Here is a 12,755-nt window from a genome sequence, read left to right as displayed (position 1 = left end):
TGTGCCTCTGAAATATATTCAGATGATGGATTAACACACAAATACTTAAAGACAAACTGTATTTAAGCTGTTATTGGACAAACTGGATAAAAAGTGAAGCTCAATGACGTGTTTAAATCAAATTAACCGGCTGATTTTCCCTCATTTAACACAATTAGAACCGACTTTTTTATGTTGTGCTTCTATTGTAGGACATATTCTTTGACCGTTGAGCAGCTGGACTGATTTCTCCTCATTGATCCCTGAAGCAGAAGGAAAACTGATGAATGAGGACGTGGACGGAGTCAGAGTATAACAATCCTTTATTCAACAGTGTTACACAGGGGAGGAGTGTCTGTGGGGAGACACAACACCAGAAGCTTCTAGACAGATAACATCTACCAGTGATCGCTGTTAGCGGACAGGAAGCGCCGCCGCCGGTCGGGTTTCTACTGAAACACGGTGAAAATTTCGACTTGTGTTTGAGGAAATAGAAAAACTGTGCTGGTTTCAGAGCCTGAGGTCGCGTTAATGCTACAAAGTCGAGTCCCTGACGGCCGTTTAAAATCAGCTGGCGTTGAAAACTGGCAGGACATTTGTCTTTTAGGGGTAAAAATCTTCTAGTTTTTTCTCTTTTTTCTTTAGTAGAAACCCGACCCGGCAGCTCCGGCGCTCCTGCCGTCGGTTAACGAGAACAGAGGGGGCTAGGAGTACAAAAAAAAAAAAAAAAACGACGAGGAAAGCGGTGGCAGATTTCGATTCGTAGTGATGTTGGAGTCCAAAAACACGTTTTACAGATATGCACTAAACAGAGAGAGAGAGGAGAGAGGGGGAGGTACGAGACGTCCCACCGTCCAACGAGATCACAGAGAAAAGACGAGAACATCTACAAACACAGTCGCCGTCGCGTTACACGGTTCTGGTTTTTTTGGAACAGCGAAAGCCTCCGAAGCTGCCTAGAGTTTTAAAATGCTTTTTTCTTCTTCTGCTGCTGCTGCGTTTGTCGTCAAAGAGGGTCCGAGGTTAAAGCTTCCCCCTCGTGGAATGTTTTTAACTGCATAGTAGAGCTCAGACCATGAAAACAGGCTTTTCTGTTTAAACCCTCCGTCTGCTAAAACCGCCGCGACGCTTCAGGAGCAGCACGACGGACCATCGGCTAAAATAAGAAGCGTCCAGTGGAGCGGCGACTACAGTCCAGGTGGAATGTTTGGATTTTTGGGGGTTTTTTTCATATAAAATCTGAATAAACTTGAGCAACTTCAAATCAGCTGATGTGTAAAAACCTGCAGTAGCTTCAGTGTGTTTCATGATTTCATGGAAAGTTTTATCTTCATACTGGGAATATTTTCTGTTTCAGGCTCTCAAAGTACAAACTTTAGCATTTTTTTTCCCATCATTTCTGAGCCCCAGAACTTCATCAGTGCAGCAGATACACGACACTTTAGGGTTTGGAGTTCTGGTAGAACCTGACACCAGATCAGTTCTAACTCTGGTCTTTGTTGAGCCCAATTAAGTCTATGACACTGAGTCGTAGAGAGAAACGCTGGTACCCTGGATGTGTTTTCTCATAATTAACCCCAATCATACATAACAAAGTGCACAAAACATTCCCATCACAGAACATTACTTCACCACACAGTGAATGGTGTCGACTAGATGATCAGATGCTATTAAATGTGTGTAAAAATGATCCTTTCATTGTCTAGAACTTGTTATATGAGCTTTGAAATGAGTTCCCCCGTCCAGAATCACCCTAAATGTGCCCAAAAGTGTTCAAAACGTGTCCAAAAGGTCTGGAAAAGTCTCCATAAACGTGTCTTCTGTCCAAAAAAAAAAAGTCTAAAAGGACTCAAAACTTCCCCAAAGTGACTCTAAAACTGTCCAGAATGACCAGAGCTTCCCCCAAAATGACTTCCAGCGGCTCTCAGAAAAGGATTCGTGTCTAGAAGATGATCAGCTGGTATCTTCTGGAGGTAAAATGATCCTTCCATGGTCTAGAACTGGTTCTGACCAACCACCATCACACATGCTGATATGAGCCTGGACAGTTTACCCAGAATGCACTCTGTAGAGTTTCCTCTGGTGAATGATCAGAACCAGAACCACATCCAGGGTCAAACAAAGTCCAGACTCACTGCCTGGACTGAGACACCTGGATGGATGTAGAACTGATCTGGTGTCAGGTTCTACCAGAACTCAAACCCTGAACATGTCACATGTCTGTCTGCTGCACTGATGAAGGTCTGAGGCTCAGAAATGATGGAAAACAAATGCACAGTTTCAAACTTTAAAGGCTTGAAGCTCTGAAGATGTTCACAGCATGAAGGTAGAACTTTGCGTGTCTTCTCTAGATGAACTGAAGTTGCTGCAGATGAAGAACCATCAGACTCTGAGGAGGTCTGCTGGGAGAAACTCATCGATGTTTCAGTTTTCTGTGGCACTTCTTTGCTTACATTTCTGCAGATGATCTGTTCATAATGCGTCTTGTTCCGACACGCCGACGACTAAAACAGGACGAGGCTCCTTCTCAGGGGGTCTCCAGAGCACTTCAGAGCCTTCGACGCGAGTCCCTTTGAGCTGCTGCCTTCACCGAGGGTTTGGCGAAGCAGCAGGATGTTTGGTTGAAAACAGGAAGTAAAAAGCTCACCTAGACGAGATGATCCGTCACCTACACACTCTCAAACCAACCAACACCGCGGCGCCGCTCCGGATGAGCGGTGTGAGAAAACCCAGCTCAAGCAAACTCCCAGAAACGGGTTCAAGTTGTGGTTTTGGTAGCTTCTCCTAAAGAGCTTCATCTGCTGCTGGACTGATTCTGCTTCAAGCTTCAGAACAACACGCCTCACCGCAGGATGCAAAACAACGACGGCAGGCCGACTCGCATCGACGCCTGAACTCTTCTTCACTCCCAAAGTTGTCAGCTGGCGCTCTCCCAATCGCCTGTCCAGCTTCCTGGTCCTCTCTCCCAATCAGAAAGCCTCCACGTGCCCCTCCCCCCCAGCGGCCCAATAGGACTGGTTAGTGTCGTAAAGTGGGCGGGCCCCGGGAGGCGATCGGCCAATGAGAGCCTCTCCCATCTAACGACCTGGTTGTACTGTACAGAGCTGCAGCTTTAAAGCCGTTTTCAGCTCGATCTCGTTTAAATTTAGTTAAAAAAAACGGATTAAAATCATCACCTGCTTGTAACATCAAACCGTTTGTAAATGTTAAAAAGCCGATTGATTCGAGTCGACTGAGCTGAAAACGACTTTTCTCTGCCGCTAGTCACACACAAGGAATGTGGATGAATCGTAGCTATAATCACAGGAGAGAGAAAAAAACATAAAAATTCAAAAACCTGGATGTTTTTTTGTTTTTTTTTAACTGAAATATTTTAAGTTACAGCTCCCATGTATCTGCAATGATTAGTAAAATAAAATAAAAAGGTGATAAGTCTACCGTTTATCTGTGTTCTCTTATTTAAACTGAGATATATTATATTATTACTCTCCATTTACACGCTTACTGGATGAAGTGAGATGGGAGCTGTAATTTAACAAATCAACCTTTTTAAAAGAGGAACGCACCAAAACCGCTGAAACAGACTCGTTTGATTTGATTAAAAACAATCAGATAAAAGTTTCTCTTTATTTGCTGTTTCTGGTGAAATCATCAATAAAAGGATTTTAAAAAATGTCGTTTTAGCCTCGAATCCGATCAGGATTTGGTGCGTTCCTCGTTTCATCGCTGCAAAACATGACAGACTAGCTTCTCTCTTAATTTTCTGTAAAACAGTTAAAAGAAAAAAAAAAAAAAAAGCACTAATAAAAAATAAAAACGAGCTACAAATGTTAAGCTAACAAAGTGGTTCTTTTTTGCTCCCCGTCGGAAAGAGCGAGGACATTATTTTTCTTTTTTTCTTGGTTTCTTTTTCGCGGTGAGGGATTCGGATCGCACCACAGAAAGAAAAAAAAACCCGGCGGGAGGAAGGAGACGCTAACTTCCGTTTAGCTCCTCCCATTCTCCTCCTCGTCAGTCGGTCGGTCGGTCGGTCGGTCGTCGCAGGATGATGGAGTTCAGTCAACAGGAAACAGTCACAGTGGGCTTCAGCTCTGAGGGAACAGAAGAAGATCAGCCTGAGACGCTGCTGTGATGTGGAAACCACCGACCTCCACCGATACCCAACATCTGCTCTCTTCCTTCAACTGTTTCAGCACATTTAAGGACTGTTTCTCCTTACTGCTCTGATTCTTATTTTCAGTTTTGTTAAAGATCCCAGATGGTGAAAAAACACTTTCACTGTGTTTTCTATTTATTGGTTATCTACAGAGAAAAGCAAAAACAGATGTTCAGAATCCTGCCTCCATCAAAATCCCTTTATTCTACATATATTGTTCATAAATTTGGTAAAAACAACCAGTTTGTTTGAGCCACATTCTGTAAAAAATAAAAAATTCTGCCTCCTTTGGGGCGACTGTGAGGATACCAACGACTCGCCTGCGACTAACCGTCATGAAAATAAAAATTCTGAGAGTTTTCTCCTGAACTGCAGGCAGTGTTCACACAGAACAGAGAGGAGACGACAACGCTGCCCAAACAAAATGTAAAAATAAAAAAAAAATGACACCAGAAACTATAAAAACAGAATCATTAGATGTTTTGTTTTCTATAACTGACGGTGGAACATCTACATCAGTCCAGACAAAACAAGTCGGGCTCTTAAACGTATTTCCAGTGTTGGTAGCACCTGTGGACACTTGGAATAACTGCTGAACATATTGATTCTGTTTCTCAGTTTTTGTTTAATAGATAATTAGAGGTTTTCTTTTTGATGATCGATGTCATTCTATCTGTCAGGGTTTTGCTGTTTCCATAGAGGAGCAACACTGAGGGGGAAAAAAAATGCTCAGAAACTGGTTGGACTCAACATTTAACGCTTAATTTTAGATTCATGACTTTTTCTGACAAACTCACCAAACACACGAGTTAACAACAACATAGTTTGGTGATATTTCCATGTGAGATTATCACTAACTGAGAAAGTCAGAAGCCTTCTAGGCCACATGCTGATTGTTTTCTTCCTGAAGGGGGCGTGGCCAGCAGCAGCTCAGCTCTGTTTAAAGCTAAAAACACGACAACAGCCTGCTTAAAACACCAAACAAAACCAGAGGCTACACAGTCATGAGGAAATCAACCATCTTTGTGGCATTTAGAGCTGAAAAACACAACATGGGACCTTTAAGTGCTCCTCTCACCACCACCAATAATAATAATAATAAGTGTTCACTATTATTATTATTACCTGAGTTCAGTCAATCCTCCTCCTCAGCCAGCTCAGTTTCTTTATGAACCACCACTCTGGTGACAGACATGTCAGGATGTTGCTCTTTGGCCTCCTTAATGGCCTGGGCCAGTGCCTGCAGTACCGGGGTCCGGCCACACAGTGGCAGCACCGAGCACCGCAGGCAGTGGAGGGGGAAGGAGGGGGGAGACGGGGGAGTTAAATGAAAAATAAACTGAAGAAGAAGAAGCATAAAAGAAAATGACAAGGACGCCGGATTTACGGACCGCTTTACTTCGTCTGGGTCAAATCAGACGAAATAAAAACGCGTAAATCCGACGAATCGGACCAGACGACGGGCAACTTAAAAACAAAAAACATGCAGACCTGATCGAAATAGACGTTTGCAGTTTCAGATATCTGACATATTTGAGGAATTGTGTGCATTCAAACATCACAACCCACAGGTTTAGCTCGTTAAGGTTAGTAGGAAGACAAAACATCTGAAACGGCTTCAGATTTATTTCATCAGGTCTTCAACAAACTCACAATCGTACACGTCAGACTGTATGCAAATGAACAACGAGACTTCTGTATTATTCTGAGAGTTATCACATCTGTATGGGCAGAACATCTCGGTGGACTGAAAACAGAGCTTCTCCTCTTTCTTCCCCAGTGACTCTCCATGCAGCCATGTTAGCCCAAATTAGCATACAAGGCTAGTTTCTGCAGCTAAATCATTTGAATCTTGTTATTTTCTACTCAAATTAAAACCTGTAGTTCATCTACATTTAATTTTTTTCTTGTGACAAATCGATTACAGTTAAAAGGTCGGTGTGGTTTCAGTCCACCAGGATTTTCTTGGCTTGAACGCGTCATTAAACTGTGGAAACGTGACGACGAAACACAAAGACGAGCAACAAAAATCAGACACAGCAACAAACTGCAGCAGATTCTAACGAGTTAATGAGTGACGTCTGGATGAAGCTGATGATAAAAGACTGACAAACAGCGTCGTTAGCAACATGATCGACATGTCAGCAGAGGATGGAAACGCTTCCTCCGTCTACGCTAACAGCACGAGTTGCTGCATCCGGAGAGAGTGAAGCTTCTGGAAACTGACCTGATCGTGGTCGATGTCGCAGTCGCCGGTGATGACGATGCGCTTTTCGATCCTCGTCTCCGACAGGCCGCCCTTTAGCGTCTGTAAAAATAAAAACACGTAACTATCAGCGTCTACGACAGAACTTCTACCTGAAGCTGCTGTTTTCTGGATCGTTTGCATCTCGTGTTCACACGAAGGTTCAATGAGCTTCTCCTCAATGACAGCTTGGCTTTTGTTCTGGTGGCTAAGAGTTGAAAAATGTCTAATTTTAGATAAAACAAACCTTTTTATTTGAACACGACATTTTTAACCCTACTTTTGTCCCGTAACTCTTCTAATACGACATTTTCAACAATATTTTTATCCCGTAACTCTTCTAATACGACATTTAAGCACAGTTTTATCCTGTAATTCTTCTAATACATCTTTAACCCTGTGTTTTTTATCCCAAACTCTTCTAATATGACATTTTTAATCCTATTTTTTATCCCATAAGTCTTCTCATACGACATTTTTAACAATATTTTTATCCCGTAACTCTTCTAATACAACATTTTCAACGCCATTTCTACCCTGTAGTTCTTCTAATTTGACATTTTAACCCTACTTTAATTCTATAGCTCTTCTAATGACATTTTTATCCCTATTTTAATCCTGTAGCTCTTTTTATACAACATTTGTATCCCTATTTTTGTCCCGTAGCTCTTCTAATACAACATGTTTAACCCCATTTCTGTCCTGTAGTTCTTTTAGTGGGCGACAGCATAATGTAACACCAGCTTTAGCTCTTTTAATGCTTAAAACATCATTAAACACCGTTTGCTCCCACATAAACACAACTAATGAATATAAAACTGCTCTCTACATCAACAACAGAATTATTTTTAGCCTTTTTGTACTGTTTGTCATTTTCGTCCTGCTTTCAGCCTCATCTGTATCCAGCTGCTGCGACACGTCAACTGAGCAATCAATCTAGTTTATGTTAATTTCCGGCCGACAGAAGCTGCTGTGTGCGTCCCTACCTTTGTGATGTGTGTGGTTGTTGTGGTACACAGAGACTCGGAGGTGATTGTCTGAGCAGTCATCAACACTCCAGGCTCCCCATCACCATTACCATCCAGCTGACAACACACAGAGACACAAAATCAGCCGCACGTCGGGGAGTTTCCTCCCTGCAGGGCAACGAATGAATGATGGCGCCATGAGCTGTAGCTAGAAAACGGAACAAACCCTTTGGCTCATTAGCGTTAATCGGCTTTACGATAAATAAATCCTACGAATGTGACATGAAACGTGAGCGAGGAGGCGGAGACAAGCCTCCCGTTTGTCGCTGAATGTGCACCTGTGCGGCCTCGTATGTGATGGTCTTGGTTTCCGTATGCACGATGGGCACTTCTTTTGTCGCTATCTCGGTTTTCTGGGCCGCAAACGTGTCTGATATAGTCACCATTTCTGTCTTTACCACCGGCGGCTGAGGAGGCAGGAGAGACATGAGTGAGGGGGGAGGAAAGACGGTTAATACGTTAAAAACCTGAGACGGAAATAGAAAAAAACAAAAACAAACATGGTATCTATGCAACAGCTTTGGGAACAAATTCACCTCCAAGCAGAATTTTGTAAATATTCTAAAATTACAGATGGGGTAGGCAGCTTTTGAGGGGGTTAATAAATCCATATTAATATCATATAGTATAGCATATTTAAATTTAAATAGTCTGACAGGAAACTACACTTCAGCTCCTCCTCTTGGCTTTCAGGTTTTAGAAAATTTGCAAAAAAAAATCTCATAAAAAATGAAAATCTGGCAGCAAGGGTGCCAGAAAAAATATGTAAAAGATATATTGGAATAATATAACTTTTAAAAAAAGTAAAACTAGTAGAAATAAGAGCAAATACCTGTAAAAAATATATATACTTTGTGCAGGTTTAGAAGAAAGATGATGTAATTTTACGCTATTTGTAAAAATGCAAATTTTTTATTTAGTGATGTTTTGATCTTTTTTTTCAGTTAACATGTAATTTATTTGTATAGTTCACGAGTTTTTATCTGTAATTTAACAAAACAAGAAAAATCTAGAGCAAATTGCTATTTATCCAACCTTAACATATAGGATTGTTCTTTTCAATAATATGAAATAGCTGAAAACTTCTGATAACTTTGGTTGAAATACAGAAAAAAAAGAAAGAAAGAAAGAAAGGAAAAAAAGTAATTTTATGGTCAAATGTTGTAAAAGAACAAATTATTATTTGCAAAAAAATATAAAACATATAAAATACTAATTTATTTCTGTGATTTTACTAGACAATACCTATAATTTAACGAAACAGTTAAAATACGTAAAATAACAGTTAAACAGTAAAAGCTAAAAAGTTGTTTATCATTTTTAAATCAATATGAAATTATTTTCTTCTTTCAAATAATGTAAACTTTCTGGAAAACAGTTATAATTTTTTCAGTAAAAAAATTTGATAAATCGTTTTTTTTTTTTTTTTTTTAAGTTTATTTTTTGCAGTTAATGTGTGAATTTATTCTTTGTTTTTCTGCAATTTTACTGAAGTTATCTGTAGTTTAACCAAACAGGAATCTGTGAAATAAATCAGGTTTTAAAATCCTAATAGTTTAGCTGTTAGTTTACTGCAGTTGATGCAGCTGTGGTTGATTCAAGTTAGCATTTATATCAGGACCGTGTTGTCGTCTGGTGGCATAGTTCTGCCTACCCCAGCTTTATGTCCATATTAATAAAATTTCCATCACCAAAATTAGGCCATTTAATAATAAAACACCCTTTAAACGTTCCGTAGCAGCAGCTGTACATGCACAAACGCAGCACATGCAGCAAAACTCATGCAGAAACAAAGCCAGAGCTCTCAAACTCATGCGGGTCACATCTACACTTCATGCAGGTGCAACAGAAAACAAAAAAAACCAACAAAACACTACAACAGCAGCAGCACAACTACAAAAAACATCTTTGGTGTCGACATGCAAACTCCAAGTGCAGCACAAACATGCAGAAAACCGATGAAACACACAACAGCTACGCAAACGAGATGACGTTCAGATGAAGCTTTTCCAGAAGCGGTTCGGCGAACATGATCAACACGGTGAACACCAGTTTAAGAGAAGCAGCACCGCCGCCAAACACAACGACACACAAACACAGCATGCAGAGCCAAAAGTACACACCTACAAGCACCATGCATTTCCCACTTAGGCCCCATTTACTTCACACCACTACAGAACAACACAGCAGAGTGGGAGGCAACACACGGAGAAGACTACATGATGGTGTGGCTGAGAAATTATGAAATGACGTATGGAGGGATGGCAGCTTGATTTCAACACCAACACACCGAAACAATGGTGGCGGACTGCATCTTTAAAGCACTCTTCTGCTGGTTTTACAGGAGTTTTAACCTCCTAAAAGCACAGGACAGTACATGGGGCTTAAAGATTCACGCAAGCAGGAAGGAAACTGGCACTGAGGTAAGCAGGAAGGAAAAGAAGTGGGTGTTTTTCTACGGCTGGCAGGAGGGGTCGAAGCTCCGCTGGTCGGCTTTACCTCAGAGCAACAAATAACCTGCGGCCGCGGCTCCGCTTCCGCCAATGAGGCTTCTCCGTTCATTTTAGGCTCCTCCTCTTCCTGTGCCGGAGCGGCCACGCCCTCTTCTTGGGGCGGGACGACGCCGTTGGGAGCTTCGTCGGGCGTCACCATGGGGTCGTCGGTGCTCTCCTCCGTCTCGTTCTTCTTGTCGTCGTCTTCGGCTCGGCCGGTTTCTTCCTCGGCGGGAATCGAAGGAGCGTCCGGAGCTGAAACATCCTCCTCTTCCTCCTTCTTCTTCTCCTCCTCCTCCTGCTGCTGCTGATGCTGCTCTTCATCCTCCTCCTTCTCCTCCGGGATTCGAGCGATGGGGATGTTCGGGTGGTACTCGGCTTCCTCTTCGCTCTCGCTCTCGGATGAAACGCTCTCCTGCTTCGTCGTCGTCGTCGTCTTCCTCGCCTCCTCCTCCTCTTCCTCCTCCTTTACCCCTACATCCTCCTCCAGCTGCGCCTCCTCCACTCTGACTTCCGGCTTCCTGGTTTCCTGCTCTGCTGCAGGAGGACCGGCTGTAACCGTGACAACGCCAGGTTTGGCCGCCCTGGAAACCTCCTGGACGACAACGGTTTCCTCGATTTCGACTTCGGTCGTCTACACACGCACACAAGCACGCATGTACACGTAGTGCACAAACACACACACACGCAACAAACGCATGGGGAGGACACAAAAACAAAAAACAAAAACAAAGAAGCATAACGTGATCATCGAACATAAATGAAATAATCCAACTGAGAGTAAATCAACAGCAAAAGCAACGTCAGGAGGAAAACCAGACGATGGAGATGGTCGACTGCTGAAGATGAAGACGTTAAGAAACGGAGACGAAGCTGGAAATGGATGAAGATGGAGAACAAGAGGCTGGATGGATTAACAGAGGAGAGTTAGGACCACCTTGGCCGGTTCTTTGGTGTCAGAGATCGAGCTATCGGCCGGAGCTGCTTCTGTTTGGGGCTCGACCACCTGCGTGACAGAGAAGTCATCGTTAATCACACACATTAGCATCGTTAGCGGTTAGCAACACGGGGACGAGTCATTCCTTATCCTGCGTCTGTCTGCAGCCGTGTTTCCATAATGCGTTAAAAAAAAGTGCTTTCAAACGGAAAAACTTCTGATTTTTTTTGCCTAACGCGTCCCACGACCAGACTGTACTGTTGTGGCTCACTGGTATATTTAAAAACGATTATATCAGTAATATTCTGACAAGATCCACTTTTATGTGGGTACAGAAGTAAAAAACATTCACTCTAAACTCTTTAACTGGTAGTGGGATGTATTTATCTTGGAAAAAAATCATGGAAACCACTTGTAAAGTTATTACAATGAGTTCAACAAACCAGCTTCAGCGCTCTCTCTGGGTGGTTTTTCCCTTTTATTAAACGAGTTAATGAGCTTCAGGGCAGATGTAAATCTCCTTTTTCTGGATAAGTTCTGACGTATTGAGCATTTAACTCAAAATCTCTGCTTCTAGAGACCGCAAACATCACGAAACACGTCCAACCCAAGCTGACACGACAGAATAAGGACAGAAAACAACAGTTCGTCCATTTTTCTCTGCAGATGGACACGAGTTTAGAGGACTTTCAGTGATGTGGTCCAGTGTCCATACTGCCATACTTTACTGTCCAATTCCATCATATGTCAAATGCTTGCAGCAGAAATAACAGGAAGCCCTAAAACATCCAGCTGGACTTTGCAGTGTTTTATCGACCCACAATCCTCTGTGACAGTAAACTGAATATCTTTGGGTTGTGGACAAAACCAGACATTTGGGAAACACCAATCTACAAACTCTTGGTTTCTTCTTCTTTTACGAGGACTTTTAGCGCTTGACGAATGACGAGGGTGCATCTAAACATCCAGGACATCCAACTACACACTGGGTCTGGAAGCATCTGGATGTCCGACTGGATTACTTTGACCCACAATCCTTTGCAGTTACGGCTTCTTATGTGAGTATGAACAAGATTTATGTACAGATAGAGGATGTCTTGTTTGATAAAATAAAAGTTTAAGCCGCATTATTTTGAATAAGCAGCATTCCTAACACTATACATACAGCTCTAGCTTTATTTCCATCCTCTACTGTTTATTACAACCACGTGTAACGCAGCCTACAGCGCCACCTTCTGGCGACATCTCAACAGTTTGACGGGTGTATGGAAACACGGCTCGCAGTCCTTCATGCACCAACGAGTTAATCTGTGGAGTTCATCTCAGCAGGCAGAGGAGACGGACGGGCGAAAGGTTTGAGAGAAGAAAATGAAAGAGGTGAAGAGAACATCCCATCAACAGACAGAGAAACTTGTCTTCTTGAACGTAAGAAGACAAAAACAAACACGATATTGAAGTCAGCAGCGACTCTGGGACAAATATCATCATGAATTTAGGTCAAAGTCGAAGCTTAAAAATGTTTTTGAAGTAAGGAAAGCATCAGAGTGAACCCATTTTCAGGTTTTCTTTTCACGTTTTTAACATGCTGCTTCAATACCTGCTGCTTCTAAAGAGCCATGAGCTGCTTTTTTGTTGTGCAAACTTAAATAAAAAAATCAAATTAAAAGCCAGTAAATGTGCAGAACATGGGCTCTTTGATGTGACATTTTTCCCTGAAGCAAAGGTCGAGGCAGCGTTTGCATTAAACATCTTTAAATCAACAGCATTCACATCTGTTAGTCGGTTCAGATTAAACTCGTCATCCGCTGAGCGTCGGCAGGTCACTCAGGACGGATGGACGCAAACACAACATCCGTATTAACACCATTCGTCCAGCAAGCATGAAGAGCATCAGGCAGTTTGTATCTGGCAAGCATCT

At 42.3% G+C, this 12,755-nt stretch overlaps 1 protein-coding gene across 4 annotated transcripts in view; it reads right to left on the bottom strand.

The window, feature by feature from the left end:
* Positions 1 to 284: 284 nt before the first annotated feature.
* epb41l2 (erythrocyte membrane protein band 4.1 like 2) overlaps positions 285 to 12,755 on the bottom strand; it is a 56,039-nt gene continuing 43,568 nt past the window's right edge. For 3 of the 4 annotated variants that reach the window (XM_008303487.1, XM_008303489.1, XM_008303490.1), the window contains 7 exons: positions 10,838 to 10,906; positions 9,908 to 10,534; positions 7,687 to 7,815; positions 7,367 to 7,465; positions 6,363 to 6,443; positions 5,261 to 5,375; positions 285 to 4,070 (listed from right to left, as the gene is read on the bottom strand). In XM_008303487.1, the coding sequence (XP_008301709.1) occupies positions 5,271 to 5,375; positions 6,363 to 6,443; positions 7,367 to 7,465; positions 7,687 to 7,815; positions 9,908 to 10,534; positions 10,838 to 10,906 (1,110 nt within the window). In that variant the 3' untranslated portion in view covers positions 285 to 4,070; positions 5,261 to 5,270. The remainder of the gene's footprint in view (positions 4,071 to 5,260; positions 5,376 to 6,362; positions 6,444 to 7,366; positions 7,466 to 7,686; positions 7,816 to 9,907; positions 10,535 to 10,837; positions 10,907 to 12,755) is intronic. The other variant, XM_008303491.1, reaches the window with a different exon arrangement.

Source organism: Stegastes partitus, unplaced genomic scaffold, assembly GCF_000690725.1.
Source record: "Stegastes partitus isolate 25-593 unplaced genomic scaffold, Stegastes_partitus-1.0.2 Scaffold2017, whole genome shotgun sequence".
Classification (NCBI taxonomy): Eukaryota; Metazoa; Chordata; class Actinopteri; family Pomacentridae; genus Stegastes; species Stegastes partitus.
This window is presented reverse-complemented; position numbering and strand designations above follow the sequence as displayed.